The sequence below is a fragment of the Entelurus aequoreus genome, linkage group LG17 (genome assembly GCF_033978785.1).
Source record: "Entelurus aequoreus isolate RoL-2023_Sb linkage group LG17, RoL_Eaeq_v1.1, whole genome shotgun sequence".
In the NCBI taxonomy this organism is placed as follows: domain Eukaryota; kingdom Metazoa; phylum Chordata; class Actinopteri; order Syngnathiformes; family Syngnathidae; genus Entelurus; species Entelurus aequoreus.
In genome coordinates, this window is record NC_084747.1 from 37,336,755 (window position 1) to 37,355,909 (window position 19,155).

A 19,155-nucleotide genomic window follows, 5' to 3' on the forward strand; every position below is an offset into this window, starting at 1 on the left:
ATATATATATATATATATATATATATATATATATATATATATATATATATATATATATATATATATATACATATATATATGTCGACCAGGTGCTGGAAGCGGCGATCGCAGGAGACGTGGGAAAGAAGCTCAAGGCCATGTCCTCGATAATCTGGGGGAAAGAAAGAAAGAAAGAACAAAAAGGCAGAGTAAATATCCAGCCCAAGGAAAACAGACGCCTGAAGGAGATAGCAATCCTTAGAGGAGATCTGCGTAGGCTTAAGAAGGCCTTTCGTGAAGCAACAGCAGATGAGAAACCAGCTCTCACAGAATTGCGAAACGGCCTGAGGGAGCGCATTAAGATCTTGCGACGAGCTGAGTGTCACCGCAGGAACAGGAAGCGGCGGTTGAAGGAAAGGGTGGCCTTCACAAAGAACCCATTCAACTACCTGTCTAAACTCCTGGGTGACAAAAGATCAGGAGAGTTGAAAGCAACAAAGGAAGAGGTGGAGGAGCACCTTCGGCAGGTCCACAGCGATCCCAGGAGGGAGGACACTTTGGAGGAGATGGAGAGGCTCATTAAACCAGCTGAACCAACTATTCCTTTTAAGGCGGAGGAACCAAGCTGGCAAGAAGTCAACAGCTTCCTCAAGAAGGCAAGAGGAAAATCAGCCCCAGGGCCGAACGGCATCTCGTACAATGTTTACAAGCATTGCGAAAGGCTCAGGAAACGACTCTGGAAGCTGCTGACGGTGGCGTGGAGGAAGAACTTCCTTGCTGATGAATGGCTGGTGGCTGAGGGGTGCTTCATCCCTAAGGAAGAAAACTCTTCAGGGATTAAGCAATTCCGTACCATCTCCCTCCTCAATGTGGAAGCTAAGCTCTTCCTGGGGATTCTGGCGAAGAGGTTAACCACCTTCATGTTGGATAATGGCTACATGGATACTTCAGTTCAAAAAGGTGGCATTCCAGGGGTATCTGGCTGTCTCGAACTCACCAGAGTAATCTCCAAGATCATTGAGGATGCAAAGAGGAACCACGGAGACCTAGCAGTCTTGTGGCTTGATCTAACAAATGCCTATGGAACGATACCCCACAAGTTAGTGGAGCTGACTTTGAAGACCTACCACATACCAGAGCGATTCCAGAAACTCTTGCGTCAGTACTTTGACAGGTTCAACATGCGATTCACCTGCGGAGAATTCACCACCAACTGGCAGAGACTCGAAGTGGGCATTGTCACTGGCTGCACAATTTCAGTGATTTTATTTTCTGCAGCCATGAACCTTCTTGTCAAGTCGGCAGAGAAGTTAGGTCGAGGCGCAGTCCTTGCAAGCGGAATCCAGATGCTGCCCATTAGAGCGTTCATGGACGACCTTACCATCACAGCAAGATCAGTGCCAGAAGGAAGATGGATTTTGGAGGACCTGATTGAGCTCACCAATTGGGCAAGGATGGAGTTCAAACCGGCAAAGTCCAGAAGCCTAGTTCTGAAGAAAGGGCGTGTTCAGGACCAGTTTCGCTTCAAGATCAGGGAGAACATCATCCCAACTGTCCAAGAGAAACATGTGAAGTGCTTGGGGAAGTGGTATAGGGCAGACCTCAATGACCGGCTGAGTGTGAGAGAAATGCTTAGCCAAGCAGAAGCCTGGATGACATCCCTCGAAAAGAGCGGCCTCCCGGGCAAGTATAAGGCCTGGGGTTACCAACATGGGGTTCTCCCCCGTCTGCTCTGGCCACTCCTGGTTTATGAGGTACCTGTATCCACAGTTGAGAGTCTGGAGAAAAAGTTGAACACCTACTTGAGGAGATGGCTGGGTGTCCCAAGAAGCTTCTGTTCCATTGGACTGTACAGCACTGGAAGCAAGCTACAGCTGCCAATAACATCAGTGGTGGAGGAGTACAAGGTGACAAAAACACGCCAGGCCATGATGCTACGAGACAGCAAAGACGAGCGAGTACGGCAGGCAGGCATTGTCGTCAGGTCAGGCAGAAAGTGGTTAGCCAGCAAAGCACTGAGGGAGGCGGAGGATCGACTGCATCACACGGACATTGTGGGATCAGTAGCCCAGGGAAGACTTGGTCTGGGTTGCTCATCCACAACAAGATGGAACAAAGCTGACCCTAAGGAGCGGCGAGGCTTGGTGCAGAGGGAGGTCCGAAAGGCTGAGGAGGAAAGCCGGTATGTCAAGGCAGTAGCCATGAAAAAACAGGGCAGCTGGACTAGATGGGAGAGTGTAAAAGACAGATCTCTAACCTGGCAGGACATCTGGAGCATGGAAGGCCACCGGATCGAGTTCCTGCTGTGTTCTACATATGATGTCCTGCCCACCCCATCAAACCTCCATACTTGGGGAATGGTAGCGAGCCCCAGCTGCACACTCTGCGGGAAGATAGCTAACCTGGAGCATGTCCTCTCCTCTTGTCACTCAAGCTTAGCAGATGGCAAGTTCCGGTGGCGTCATGACCAGATCCTTGCTCAGCTGGCAGAAGGTGTTGAGCAGGCCAGGAAGAGGACAAGGCAGCTCTCTAATGGGCCACGCTTCATCCACTTCATCAGGGCAGGTGAAAGCGCAGCAGCAGGAGGGAGGAACAAAGGAGTCCTGGCCACAGCAAATGACTGGGAGATGCGGGCCGACCTGAAGAAGCAGCTCAAATTCCCAGAGGAGATAGCCCACACTACCCTGAGACCTGATATTGTTCTGTGGTCTAGAGGAACCAAACAGGTGGTGCTTATCAAGCTGACAGTACCTTGGGAAGAGAGGATGGAGGAGGCGTACGAACGCAAGCTCAAGAAGTACCAAACCCTCATCCTCGAGAGCCAGCACAATGGATGGAAGGCCTGGAACCTACCGGTGGAGGTGGGCTGTAGAGGCTTTGCGGGGCGGTCGCTCTGGAGAGCACTCGGACTGCTAGGGATTGAGGGGCTGGCTAGGAAGCGGCTGGTAGCCAACACCACTAGAAGGGCAGAGGAAGCATCACGCTGGATTTGGTTACAAAGAAAGGTGCGGTGGCAGAGCCGACCTACTGAAGGACTAGGGACATAGAGTTGGGTGGCATTCAGCGGGGGTAGATCCAGGACGCTGGATCTGCCGTCGAGCCCCTCCGAAGCGTCATGGGCTTAATTCGACGAAACGTTGATGACGGGGGGTGCCCATTTGAGAATCTGCTGATGCCAACCAACTCATGTCCTGTTGAGGTATGCGGTCAAGCTTAGTTTTGGCTCAGGGAGGAGGACGTCCCTGCCATGCAGAGTCCCGCCGGTGCCTTGATGGAAGGAGAGATGAAGAGAGCGAGGCCACAGGCTCACAGATGGTGCAGGGGCGAGTACCTGTAAAGGTGAGCCAGTTGCGATACCCTTATCGTATTTTGCATATATATGTATATATGTATATATGTATATATATATATATATATATATATATATATATATATATATATGTATATGTATATATACATATATATATATATATATATATGTATATGTATATATACATATATATATATATATATATATATATATATATACATATATACATATATATATATACATATATATATACATATATATATATATATATACATATATATATATATATATATTTACATATATATATATATATATATATATATATATATATATATATATATACATATATATATATATATATATATATATATATATATATATATATATATATATATATATATATATATATATATATATATATATATATATATATATATATTAGAGATGCTTTAAAATGTAATATCGGAAATTATCTGTATCGTTTTTTTTTTGTTTTTTTTTATTAAATCAACATAAAAAACACAAGATACACTTACAATTAGTGCACCAACCCAAAAAACCTCCCTCCCCCATTTACACTCATTCACACAAAAGCGTTGTTTCTTTCTGTTATTAATCAGAATCAGAATCAGAAATACTTTAATAATCCCGAGGGGAAATTAAGATTCTGGTTCCTACAATATATATCAATATATATCAATACTGTCTGCAAGGGATACAGTCCATGATTGTGCGAGCTGCTGGTCCACTAATAGTACTAACCTTTAACAGTTAATTTTACTCATTTTCATTAATTATTAGTGTCTATGTAACTGTTTTTATATTTTTTTACTTTCTTTTTTATTCAAGAAAATGTTTTTAATTTATTTATCTTATTCTATTTTATTTATTTTTTTAAAAATGACCTTATCTTCACCAGACCGAGTTGTCCATGAAATTAGATTGTTTAAAGGGTTCTTAAAAACCAGGTCCAGTCCAGATTATGTCCAGTTTGGGCTCAGCGACACACACCTTCATTTATGTACACTCAAAATTTGGAAACTTCAACAACAGATTGCATATAATCTGTAAACAAATTTGTATTTTCAAAATAAGCATTTGTATACAGTCCAGACTATGTCCAGGTCGGGCTCAACAACACACACCTTCATTTATGTACCGTATTTTTCGGAGTATAAGTCACTCCGGAGTATAAGTCGCATGGGCCGAAAATGCATAATAAAGAAGTAAAAAAACATATATAAGTCGCATTTTTGGGGGAAATTTATTTGATAAAACCCAACACCAAGAATAGACATTTGAAAGGCAATTTAAAATAAATAAAGAATAGTGAACAACAGGCTGAATAAGTGTACGTTATATGACGCATAAATAACCAACTGAGAACGTGCCTGGTATGTTAACGTAACATATTATGGTAAGAGTCATTCAAATAACTATAACATATAGAACATGCTATACGTTTACCAAACAATCTGTCACTCCTAATCGCTAAATCCGATGAAATCTTATATGTCTAGTCTCTTACATGAATGAGCTAAATAATATTATTTGATATTTTACGGTAATGTGTTAATAATTTCACACATAAATCGCTCCTGAGTATAAATCGCACCCTCGGCCAAACTATGAAAAAAAACTGTGATTTATAGTCTGAAAAATACGGTACATTCAAAATTAGGGAACACAACAACAGATTGCATATAATCTATAAACAAAATTACATTTTTAAAATAAGCATTTATGTACAGTTCAGATTATGTCCAGGACGGACTCAGCAACGCACACCTTCATTTATGTACACTCAAATTAGGAAACACAACGACAGATTGCATATAATCTGTAGACAAAATTACATTTTCAAAATAAGCATTTGAGGACTTCCCATCTTTTTTAATGTTTTTTGGCATCATTATTGGTTTCAACTATATAACTTTCGGTATCGGTTTCAAAAAGTAAAATTAATGACTTTTTAAGTCATATCCGGTACATATCCGGTAAAACACGGACGTAGGGAGAAGTACAGAGCAGTTGTGTCTCCCAGTCAGCAGCCCCTCCCCTCTCCCCTTTCCCCTCTCCCACACACAACACAGGAGTTGACGACTGCGGCATGAGAAGTTTACTGGCGACGCTTGATGACCTCATCAAACCGCCGCGAGCGGACCATAACGACAACAAGAGTGTGTTGTTGCCGGTGCTGTAGCCATGGCTAACAAGCCAGCTCGCTCGGTGACTGACTAACGACACCATGTCTATGGTTTGGGATTATTTTAAAGTGTGTCTGACGGATAAAAAACGGGCAATTTGCAATGACTGCAAAAAGTTGGTTATGCGAGGAGGAAGCAAGACGTCTTCCTTTAATACGAGCAATTTGATCTCCCACCTCTTCAAGAATCATAAGGAGATACACGATGAATTCAAGCCGAAGATGGATGAAAAGCAAACAGCGAAAAAAAGTAGTACCACACAGTTGTCGCTTAAAGACTACGCAGAGGAAAAAACAAAAATACAACAAAAACCACCCCAAGGCGAAAGCTACGGTGGAGTTTGGTGTGGCTAGTCTGCCCTGCATGGCGCACACTTTGCAGCTTGCAGTGAGCGGAGCTGCCCTGTCTCAACGCAGCATTTCAGAAGCTCCGGCTAACTGCGAGGCCACTTCAAGCACTCCCCACTAGCTTGCAGCACATTTGTGTTACTCATACAAATACGTTAGAGCAGGGCAGATTGAGCCCAGTTTATAATTTCCTGTTATATAGTATACTAAGCAGTCTTGCACTAAAGGAGGACTATGTTATTGTTTACTTTATTACTCTAGTATACTCTGGACTGAAGCTGTGTGCCTTCATTGTTTTTGTAGCTGTTGTTTTGAGGCATGTTTAAAAAAAATAAAAAATAATGCTCTTTGTGAAAGTCAAAGTATAGTATTTCCCATAGTTGTAGTGGGTATCAGGATTATCTCAGGGAGAGCATGTCCCAAATTCCAAGCTGCTGTTTTTTTTTTATAATGTCCTGCCCAGCTTCTCAGGCAAATCATATAGTAGATGTAGATGCCCATATCGGCTGTTCAGATTTACTTTACAAAAGAGAAGTGTAGGATACTTCTCTTGTTGCCTTATTTGTATTTTGACTTTATTAAATGTATTTATATTATCATTTGGTGCAGCTGGGCCGGAGCAGGAGTGGATAGAAAGAGAAAAAAAGGAAGACAGATGGGGGAATTGTGGGGACAAGAGGGGGATTGGACAGAGAGACAAAAACAACAACAGCAAACACAACAACAACAACAACAGAGCAACATCAGCAAATACGACATGTACAAATATGATGGTAAAAGTAATAGCAAATAAGCAGTTAGCGAAAATAAAAAATAATACAGAAATGACAATGAGCATTATTACACTAAAAATGGAGCAATATGAATACCAATAGAAATAGCGCTATTGATAATAAACAATACCAATACTTTACCTTTATTATCAACAATACAATTGTTCAAATGCAACAATACATATACGTAATGATAACTTGAGATACGAAAGAATGCAGAAAAATGGAGGGGAAGAAAGAGAAGCAACCTACATTAACCTTGTAGATTGTTATAGTAACAATAGGTTAAGCTTTGTCAGCGTGCCATATGTTATACCCAGTTTACCCTAGGGCAATAACGTTAATATATGTTTGATGAAACGTGATTATGTGCATGAGTGTATGTGTGCATATGTACTTGTATATGTACAGTATGTGTATATGTGTGCTTGTACAGTGAATGTATATGTACAGTATGTGTATATGTGTGTTTGTACAGTGAATGTATATGTATAGAATGTGTTGTGTGTGTTTGTACAGTGAATGTATATGTACAGTATGTGTATACAGTATGTGTGTTTGTACAGTGAATGTATATGTACAGTATGTGTATACAGTATGTGTGTTTGTACAGTGAATGTATATGTACAGTATATGTATGTGTATATGTGTGTATGTACAGTGAATGTATATATACAGTATATGTATGTGTGTGTTTGTACAGTGAATGTATATGTACAGTATGTGTATGTGTGTGTTTGTACAGTGAGTGTATATGTACAGTATGTGTATATGTATGTTTTTACAGTGAATGAATATGTACAGTATGTGTATACAGTATGTTTGTATAATGAGCGTGCGTGTGGATGTACGAACTTTGAGTGTGTAAATATGTACTGTATTTGAATATGTATGTGGGAGCGTAGGTACCTATGTATGTGTGTATGTATGTATGTGAGTATATGTGAATTTGCATGTACAATACATTTGACTCCCAGTGTGTGCGGGAGCCAGAGTACGGCCCCAGCCTCCCCGAGAGCCCATCCCACAAACAGTAGGTGTGGTGCCCAGGGAACCAGGGACCACCGCCCCCACGCAGCCAAGCCGGACAGCGACAGGAACCCCAGAGCCTGGCCCACCGCGCCGCCCACAAGGGCCAGCAGCAGGCCGCAGACAGACACACCCGGCAGAGGACAAGGCACGAGAAAAGCAGGGGGCAGCCAGACCCCAAGCCAGCGAGAGACCACACCCCACACGGACAGAAAGGCGGGACGCCCCGCCCGAGGGGCCCGGAGACCCCCCACAACCGGACGGGAAGATCGCCCCCGCCCCACCGGCAACCGGGCCCCCACGAGCCCCCCCCCCACTCCCGGAGAGCGCGGCGAGGCCAGCCCACGGCCACCCCACCCAAGCCGGCCGCCACAGGACCACCCAGCACGGGGCCACGGGAACCACCCCCCCCGCAGGGACCCCAACGATGGAGATGGAACAATCAGCAACCGCCCCGCCGAGTCCCCCCCCTGAGGTAGGGGAAAATAAATAAATAAAATAAATAAATAAATAATAATAATAATAATAATATTAATAAAATATATTAAAAAATAAGAATAAATAAATAATTAGCTGCTGTTTTGAGGCATGTTAAAAAAAATAATGCACTTTGTGACTTCAATAATAGATATGGCAGTGCCATGTTGGCATTTTTTTCCATAACTTGAGTTAATTTATTTTGGAAAACCTTGTTACATTGTTTAATGCATCCAGCGGGGCATCACAACAAAATTAGGCATAATAATGTGTTAATTCCCCGACTGTATATATCGGTATGGGTTGATATCGGAATCGGTAATTAAGAGTTGGACAATATCGGAATATTGGATATCGGCAAAAGCGGCATTATCGGACATCTCTAATATATATATATATATATATATATATATATATATATATATATATATATATATATATATATATATATATTTATATATATATATAGGAAGATGGATGGATGGATATATATATATATATATATATATATATATATATATATATATATATATATATATATATATATATATATATATATATATATATATATATATATATATATATATATTTATATATATATATAGGAAGATGGATGGATGGATATATATATATATATATATATATATATATATATATATATATATATATATATATATATATATATATATATATATATATATATATATATATATATATATATATATATATATATATATATATATATATATATGTATATATATCGGTTAAACAGTGCTCAATACCGGAGTAGAGAGGAATATTCCTTAGGTCAGGAAAAAACACACTTGGAGACAATATACCGTACGCAACGAACTGGTCTCATCATGACGGCGCAGAGGCAGGGCACTACTGTGTAACACCTGAAGCAATTGCCACGCCCCCATGTAATGTACCCTATACATATGTGACAGCCACAGACGCATCAATGAACTCCCCTGAAGATCAGAGAAACCTGTGAAACAGACCTGTAGGGCCCAGGATGTCGCGATCCACCTTGTTGATTGCTGCTGTTAGTCGATCTTTCATGTCATCGAGGTCTTACAGGATTCTTTCCTTTACACAAGCAGCCAGTGTCTTTAAACTGTTTAACCCACCGTCGAATGCTTTCACTATAGGGTGGATCAATGCCAAATTCTGTTCTAAAAGCACGCTGCACCGTGACAATTGCATTTTTTTTTGCAAACTTAAGCACACAAAACGCCTTCTGTTCAGGAGTCGCCATTTTGAGGGTAAATAAACACGTGGTCTTCCTATATTATGCTCCAGCTACAGTATGTGCGTTTAAGGCCAAAATCTGCAGTTTAGAACTCAATGGCATCTCGTTGTGATGCAGATTGTATATTTGCAAGTTACAGTATACATGTCAAAACCTGAAAATCAGTGTTGAATTCCTTTTATCCCATCAGATATTTCATGATTTATGCAATATTTAATAAGAACGAATAAGAACGAAATTGCGTTGCATTAGCTACAACGAGCTAATGCAACAAAATGTTGTTCTTATCTGTACTGTAAAGTTCAAATTTGAATGACAATAAAAGGAAGTCTAAATCTAAGTCTAATATTCGCTGTGTGTCAATCTAGATCAAATCAAATCGAGCCATATTGCGTCTTCGGCAGCTATTTATTCTGGAAAAAAATGTGTGCTTCCATATGGAGTCTATTGACAAATTGACAGATCCCAAATACACAAAAACAGGTACCGATACGTAGGAAAAGTTGGTTTTGCATAATAGGTCCCTTTTAAATACTCATTCGAATAAGGAGGACCAATGTTATTACATATTAGATTGTCCTATCAGAAGAAGTTTATGTTTTGGATCAATTCGAACTACAGTATTACTACATTGTAACTGTTCACTCACCAAATTTGCATTGAAACAAATGGATTGGATCTCATTAATATTGTCTAGGGCAGTGGTCCCCAACCTTTTTGTAGCTGGGGACCGGACAACGCTTGAAAATTTGTCACACGGACCGGGGGGGGGGGGTTTGTTTTTTTTTTTTCATAAAGAAATACAATCATGTGTGCTTACGGACTGTATCCCTGCAGACTGTATTGATCTATGTTGATATATAATGTATATATAGTGTTTTAAAAAAAAAAAAATATATATATTTTGTTTTAATTTCTTGCGCGGCCCGGTACCAATCGGTACCGGTCCGCGGCCCGGTGGTTGGGGACCACTGGTTTAGTAGGGTAGCAATAAATAATGAACAGTATAAGAGACAAAGTAGACATTGACAGTGCTGCTGCAGTGTGTTGCTGTCAAACCTTATTTTGCCACCTGGTGACATTTCCAAAGCCCCCGGTCCCCAGACGCTCCTTCAGCTCCCAGGACCCACAGCTCTGCGGCTGCTGCAGGGGGATGCGGTTCATGGCGTCTCCGGCAGCTCCTACATTCAACCATGCAAACAAACCCTGTGAGTTGTACTCTGTCACATGACATATTTTAGACTGTGGTACGCGAGCTCTATCTACCGGTATGCCAAAGAATCCCTTGATTAAAGTACAGTGTTTTATTTTCCTATATTCAAACACAATGCTACTGTTCAAAGTGTGTGTAATGTCACACTGGTCAAAATGCCCATCCATCCATTATCTACCGCTTGTCTCTTTCGGGGTCGCGAGCCTATCTCAGCTGCATTCGGGTAGTACACCCTGGACAAGTCGCCACCTCATCGGAGGGCCAACACAGATAGATAAGACAACATTCACACACTAGGGCCAATTTATTTTTGCCAATGATTAAATATGATTTTTAGATAAAACCTCTGCCCTTTTTTTTAATGAAAACTTAGGCCTACTATGCTACTGTATTTTAATGTTGGTCATTATGGTGGTACTTGAAGAGCCACCTGTTTTCTGAGGTGGTATTTGGTGAAGAAAGTTTGACAACCACTGCTTTAAACACCTGAGGGTTAATAGGTTAAAGCAGGGGTCCCCCAAATTACGGCCCGCGGGCCGGATACGGCCCGCCAGTGTCCAAAGTTCAGCCCGCGGGAAGTCTCAAGTTTTTTTTTTTTATTTGTCCTTTCTAATCTATTTTCTAACGCTTGTTACTCTCCTGGCAGCTCAGGCAAATCATATTGTCAAAAAATGCATTTTCCCATCAATAACGTGACATAATCGCGCTAGCGCTGCAGTGTCGGGCGAGCGTGCGGCAAGTGCGCACTCTTTTAGTCAATTAGTGTGTGAGGAGTATATACACAAACACACACACACACACACACACACACACACACACACACACACACACACACACACACACACACGCAGTCCGGCCCCCGGCCCAATTTTTTTGACCCAATGCGGTCCCCGAGTCAAAAAGTTTGGGGACCCCTGGGTTAAAGCATATTCCACTGCTGGTAATGGTATGATTATGGATGGGAATCGAAAACTGGTTCTTGTTCAGAACCGGTTCTCAGTTGATCAATTCCTTGGAATCGCTTGCCAATTTTTCAGACAATTCCCTTATCAATGCCAGCGGTCTGGAATGACGTCGTTACCCAACATACGTAGTGACATCAGAAAGCAAAATGACGATTCCCAGGCGGAACAAACAATCTCAAGTCGACTACATTTTACGATATAAACAGCGCGACTAATAACTGCAGGGTTGCTACTTCATCAAGAGGAGGACATATGCTGAAACATTTCAACACCAAGCAAGCAACAACTATAAATGAATGCCGCATTTTTTAACCACGTCGATCTCATTCCAGCAGCAGCAACAATCTGCCGTAAATACAACAGGTACTAATTCACCGCCTATTATGTTATTGATTTTACCTATTAAATGTAAATGAATGCCTTCTCATTTAGATGAGCAAGACAAGAGACATATTGTCACTGGCTCCGAAGGCGGGCAGTAAGTACTAGCTCCATTTCATATCTGCCACCCAGCGCTATAGCGGCAGGGAAGTGAGTACGTTCGTGGTTTAAAGCTCGCACCAATTTGCCAGTGCTACTGATTTTCAAGAAGTGAATGTTCTATTGTAGTCGGAAAAAAGTAGCATGTTTTCCTGCAACCCCATGTTCACTCAAGACATTTCCATTACACAGGTGAAACTCATAAAATTAGAGTATTGTGTAAAAGTGCATTCATGTAAAAAGTTTAACTTAAAATGTGAAACTAATATGTGATATTATCTTATTACATGCAAGTTGAGATATTTCAAGCTTGTATTTGTTATAATGTTGATGATCATGGCTTACCGTTTTTGAAGACCCCACATTTTCTGAGATTTTCAATTCAAGGTTTTCATAAACTTTAAGCCATTATCATCAAAATTTAAAAAAAGGCTTGAAATATATTGTTTTGCATTTTATGTATATGATAGTTTTATCTTGTAAATCTGAACAAACCATTGTAACAGTGAGATTAACAGTACAATAACAGTGCAATACATTTTCATAACATGGTCACTACTGCATAGTTTCTCTTGTTATATTCTTATTTGTACTGTTATATTTTTATTCTTATTGTTGCTTTTTCTATTTTTTTTCCATTTATACCCCCATTATTTACTTTTTACTTTTTAAATTTGACCTCAATTCTGTATACTGCTGCTGGAATTTAAATTTTCCTGAGGGAGAACTCTCCTGAAGGAATCAATAAAGTACTATCCATCTATCTATCTATCTATCTATCTATCTATCTATCTATCTATCTATCTATCTATCTATCTATCTATCTATCTATCTATCTATCTATCTATCTATCTATCTATCTATCTATCTATCTATCTATCTAATATTTTGAGTGTTACTAATATATTTTCTATGGAGATGACAAAAGATGATTAAACATATTAAAAATCTTAATATAAATGTAACATTCTTGTGTAATTTCCTCTTATGTTTTATTTTGTTAAGCTTTACAGAATAACATTTATTTATTTATTATATTTCTTTTCAAAAGTAACTTTTGTTTCTATGCTATGTGCCTCTGAAGACCTCACTGTTGGCTTTGTAAGGTCATGTTAGCTCTAAACTAAACTAAATTGATGCTAATGTACCCTTTTGTTCTCCTTTTTTCCAAATAAGAATTGATAATAAAACCGTTAAAGAACTGAATTGTTAAGCAGAATCGACAGTGGAATTGGAACCGGAAAAATCTTCTCAATTCCCATCCCTAGGTATGATAAATTCATCATTGACACCCGATCACAATAAGACTCTACCGTAGATACCGTAGCATTGTTGATCATTTTACATATTACTAAATATCAAATATTTTTAATCTGTAACATACATGACTTGGATATATTTTATGGGGCCAAAACACTACCAGTAAGATATGGTATTGGGAAAAAAATGGCATTGTAGAAAAAGTTGTTTTGGCACCAAAACAAGTTTGGCAAACAAATAAATACAAACATTGAAAAAATACAATATTTTTATGTTTTTGTATCATGACATGTTTTCGATGCCAATATTCATATTGTTGTTCACTTGTTTTTTGTGTGTGTCTCAAATGTTTTTATTTTCAACTTCACCTTTTTCACATTCGCTTCTCTTTTTTACAGTTTCAAATGTAATGGCAGTAACTTCAAATGTGAAACTAATATGTGATATTACCTTATTACATGCAAGTTGAGATATTTCAAGCTTGTATTTGTTACTGCATAAATACTCTGACGACTCTGCTGTGGTCGGGTGTATCGGAGAGGGACGGGAATTGGAGTACAGGACACTGATCGCTGACTTTGTGGAGTGGTCTCAGGCGAACCATCTGGTCCTTAATGTGGACAAGACCAAGGAGCTGGTCATCGACTTCAGGAAGAGAGTGACCCCGGTGGAGCCCATCAAGATCCAGGGCTGGGAGGTGGCAGTAGTGGAGCAGTACAAGTACCTGGGAGTCCACTTGAACAGCAGACTGGACTGGAAGGACAACTGCAAAGCTGTTTACAAGAAGGGCATGAGCAGACTCTTTTTCCTGAGGAAGCTTAGGTCCTTTAATGTGTGCAGCAAGCTGTTGGAGATATTTTATCAGTCTGTTGTGGCCAGTGCACTGTACTTTGCAGTGGTTTGTTGAGGGAGCAGCACCAGCTAAAGGGACTCAAACCGGATTGATAAACTGATCCGGAAAGCCGGCCAAACTATTGGCACGCAGTTGGAGGCGTTTGTGTTAGTGAGGGATAGGAGGACACTGGACAAACTGCTGGCCATCATGGACAATCCTGCCCACCCACTCCACCTGACAATTAAGGGACAGCGGAGCTCATACTCCAACAGGCTCCTTCAACTTCCTTCCCGCACTGTGCGATTCAAGAACTCCTTCATTCCACACTCCATCCAGCTGTATAATCACTCGCCATACAGCAATAGATGACATCTGCCTATTACCTGACACCTGACATGTTAGCTACTTCTCTTTGTTTATAATGTTTATAATGTCTATTTTCTATTTCCTGCTGCATCTACTCTCTATTTTATGCTGCTGCTGTCACATATACTGTATATACTGTAATATTGTACATGGTCATTGGTATATATTGCATATATGTTATAGACATAATATAATATATCTGTACATATATTATTCTGTACACATATTATGTATATATTCGTATATATGTTAGATTTTTTATCGCTATATTAGTCTATTTACACCTGCATTGTCCTTTCCATCCTTACACTTTCCATCATTGTAACTGAGCTACTGTGTTGAACAATTTCCCTTGTGGATCATTAAAGTTTGTCTAAGTCTAAGTCTAAGTCTAAGTCTAATTTTACCTGATGGGTTGACGTTACAACAAGTTTACCTGGAAGCAGTTTTACTAGACTTAGGCTTGCAGGTAAAACACTGTAGAAAACGACAGGAGGACCAAGGGTGTCTAAATCAAGTATAAAAGTTATACGATATATTGGAGATAACCTAGCGATACATTGAGGATGCAGTATAAGTGAACAAAAATGTAATATGTTTTTAAATTATCCATGTTTGTCTCAATGTAGCCGTGATTTTTGGTGAAACTCTGTTTGGAACAATCAGAGAGAAAAACAGTAATCGGAGAGAAAAACAGTAACTTTTAAATGTAAGTACAGCTGTATTTATTCATTTAAAACATTTAACATCAGACATGTAAAGATTGGCGTGATACGAGTAACCTAAATTTGTGTTAAAATACGAGACTTTGACTAACGTAACGTTGAGCGAGCTCTGTGCGGTTCTTCCTCTTGTTCCCCCGAGAGAGAGTCTAAAATCCTGGCTGTGCAGACAACTTATGCACGTAGTTTTTTTCAGCTTTTTTTTTTTAAAGTCTTACATATTTTTCTTTCTATTTTTAGACCTAAATAGGTTGACTCATGTCTTATTGTATTGTCAAATATTTTGACTTGTATAAATGAATAAAGAATGTGCTGAAACTAACGCTGTTGTGAGTCATTTTCTGCATTAGTTGCAAAATTACATTATTGGGGAATACCTTCAGCTATTTTAAATCATATTCCACATAATATTTACATGTACATTTTAAAGTACAACCATTTACAACAGAATTTGGAGGGAAAAAAATCAACTGCTAAATTGTAGAGCTGAGGGAGTATTTAAAATTAATTAAAACAATAGGCTGGACTTTTAAAGGATATTTTTTTATTCACAATTATATTAAATATCTTTAAAAAATAATATCTGAGTTGTACTTTGTGATGTTGATGTATTTACTTCAACAAGAAAGACACAGAAGACTTCTGCCCTTCTGGAACATCATCTAGATTTTCTCCATCGTGTTTCTGAGAGGACAAATGTCCAACGACACTACATCATCAAGTGAGCAAATCTGTGAGTGACTGCCATATTACATTTTATTTAAAAACTGAACTAATAACGCAATACAAAAACATAAAAGTATGTACAAAACAAACTATAATCTGCTACCCAAGAATTAACACCAAGAAAAAAAAAAAAAACTGTATATATATATATATCCCTTGAGGAAAAACTAACCTAAAACATTTGTATGCACGTACAACACTTAAGACCTTAAGTAAATCATTATGTGGAATTGAATTATGGAATGAATTAAGCAAATCAGTTAAAGATTCAATTGATTCAAGAACTCCTTCATTCCGCACTCCATCCAGCTGTATAATCACTCGCCATACAGCAATAGATGATATTTGTCTATTACCTGACCGCTTCTATGTTAGCTACCTCTCTTTGTTTATAATGTCTATTTTTTTGCTGGATCTACTCTCTATTTTATGCTGCCCTTTTCTTTTTTCTTTTTGCTGCAGCTGTTACATATACTGTAATATTGTACATGGTAATTGGTATTTGTTATATATTGTATATATTATATAAAAATATAATATATCAGTATATATTATATACTGTATATATAATATGCAAATATTACATATATGTTATATTTTATTTTGCTACTATGGTACATTTTTAGTCTACTTAATACCTGCATTATCCTTTCCATCCTTTGAAACTGAGCTACTGTGTGGAACTATTTCCACTATTTATTGTGGATCAATAAAGTTTGTCTAAGTCTAAGTCTAAACAACGCACTAATATGATCCAGTTAAAGAGGCTGTTCAAATTAAAAGTGCTTACAAAGTACAAGGAAGACTTGTGAACCCCGCCTTCCGCCCGAATGCAGCTGGGATAGGCTCCAGCCACCACCGCGACCCCGAGAGGGACAAGCGGTAAAAAATGGATGGATGTACACTAAAGAAGAATTTTGAGAAACACCTTAAACCTTATTGAAAATTAGATATTCTTCATCTCAATATGTTAACATGACTAACATAATTATCTATTACAAGAACTCCTGTATTGTGGCCAAACAGCTCAATTTTTGCTTCATCTGACATTACATGGACAAAGATAAGACATTCTGTAGGAAAGTTATGTGGTCAAATGAAACAAAAATGTAGCTGTTTGGCCACAATACCCAGCAATATGTTTGGAGGTGAAAAGGTGAGGTCTTTAATCCCAGGAACACCATTCCTACCGTCAAGCATAGTGATGGTAGTATTAGGCTCTGGGCCTGTTTTACTGCCAATGGAACTGGTGCTTTACAGGGAGTAAATGGGACAATGAAAAACGAGGATTACCTCCAAATTATTCAGGATAACCTAAAATCATCAGCCCAGAGGTTGGGTCTTGGGCGCAGTTGGGTGTTCCAACAGGACAATGACCCCAAACACACGTCAAAAGTGGTAAAGGAATGGCTAAATCAGGCTAGAATTAAGGTTTTAGAATGGCCTTCCCAAAGTCCTGACTTAAACGTGTGGACAATGCTGAAGAAACAAGTCCATGTCAGAAAACCAACAAATCTAGCTGAACTGCACCAATGTTGTCAAGAAGAGTGGTCAAAAATTCTACCAGGAGCTTGCCAGAAGTTTGTGGATGGCTACCAAAAGTGCCTTATTGCAGTGAAACTTGCCAAGGGACGTGTAACCAAATATTAACATTGCTGTATGTATACTTTTGACACAGCAGATTTGGTCACATTTTCAGTAGACCCATAATAAGTTCATAAAATAATTCAACTTCATGAATGTTTTTTGTGACCAGCAATTTTGTGCGCCAATGACTCTATCACAAAAAAATAAGAGTTGTAGAAATTTTTGGAAACTCAAGACAGCCATGACATTATGTTTTTTACAAGTGTATGTAAACTTTCGACAACGACTTTATGTATTAGTAAATGCTCTGAAGTCGGAAAGGGAAATTTTGTAACAAAAATATATATGAAATTATGTGATGTATCGTATTGCAAGTGTGTTCATGTTCGAAATAAACTCAAAAACGGTATCATAACTATTAAATACGTATAATATCTTTAAAAATAATTTGACTTGCTTTGTAAAGAGAATCATGGTCCCTCTGTTAAGAATAACAATTAAATAATACATAAAAATTTGTATAAGAAATAAAAATATCCCAACAACCTAGTTTGCTTAAATCTACTGAGTAAATAAAAACTATTTTGATAGTAACACATTTGACCAGAGTGCTTTACGAATTAGATAAGTGGTGAAAAATTAATACAAGTAGTTCACTATATTATGTTTTAAGATGTCCTTCTGTGCAGGAGATGAATCTGCCGAAAGCAACATACATATGCCTACTCAAGATACATTTAAAAAAAAAAATTTCCTTCATGATTTCATGTTTTGAAGCTTTTTTAAACTTGATTTAGTCGCCCAGGGCTTGCGTCTTCTTCTACAGTGTTTTACCTGTCCTGCATGCCCACGTCTAGTGAGACTGCTTCCGGGTAAACATGTTGTAAGCCCCGCCCACAGGCACCCGCCTCCCCTTCTGCCATTAATTTTGAAACCGTAACAAAAATAAGCAAAATCGTAAAAAAGCGAATGCTAAAAACATTTAAATTGTACACTAATACGAATATTGGCATTGAAAACATGTCATGATACAAAAATATCCACCAAAACGATTGTATTTTGTTATTTTTTTAATTCATTTGATATTAAAACTTGTTTCGGTGCCAATACAACTTTTTCTACAATGGCATGTTTTATCGATACCAAATCTTAATGGCAGTGTTTTGGCTACAAAATCTTTAGCATCCATTTCTCAATGCAGTTGCACACCTCTGCAACCTATAACAAATACATTATTTGTAAAGATACTGTTCAAAGTGGTGTATTCATAATGTGCAGGCTGGTGCCTCTCAGTGTCATTCATGTCTAAATGACAAACATGTCTAATAATGAACTTTACAGGCCTATTTAATCACTTTATGCCGTGATAACGACCATGTATTCTCATGTGATTTGCACAGAAAAATGACTTTCGTCTGTCTGACTGAAACGTCTGATCATTTTCATGAAGATTTATTAAGTTATCGTCGGATAAACGTGAACCTTACCTGTTGACTCAGAGTTGTGAGCGCCTGAAATGATTAACACAAATTAAAGTCCGCTTTCATCCTTTTTAGTTTGAGTATTGAAAATCTTGCCGAAAAGTTCTTCAACTTCCTGATAGTGAGATTTCCTGTAAACCTGC

At 38.8% G+C, this 19,155-nt stretch overlaps 1 protein-coding gene across 1 annotated transcript in view; it reads right to left on the reverse strand.

Annotated features, from left to right (window-relative positions):
• Positions 1 to 19,155, reverse strand: part of ikbkb (inhibitor of nuclear factor kappa B kinase subunit beta) — a 72,664-nt gene extending 53,509 nt beyond the window's left edge. The window contains exons 1-2 of the mRNA XM_062025638.1: positions 19,019 to 19,155; positions 10,437 to 10,558 (exon numbers count right to left, since the gene is read on the reverse strand). Coding sequence (XP_061881622.1) covers positions 10,437 to 10,541 — 105 coding nt within the window. The 5' untranslated portion in view covers positions 10,542 to 10,558; positions 19,019 to 19,155. The remainder of the gene's footprint in view (positions 1 to 10,436; positions 10,559 to 19,018) is intronic.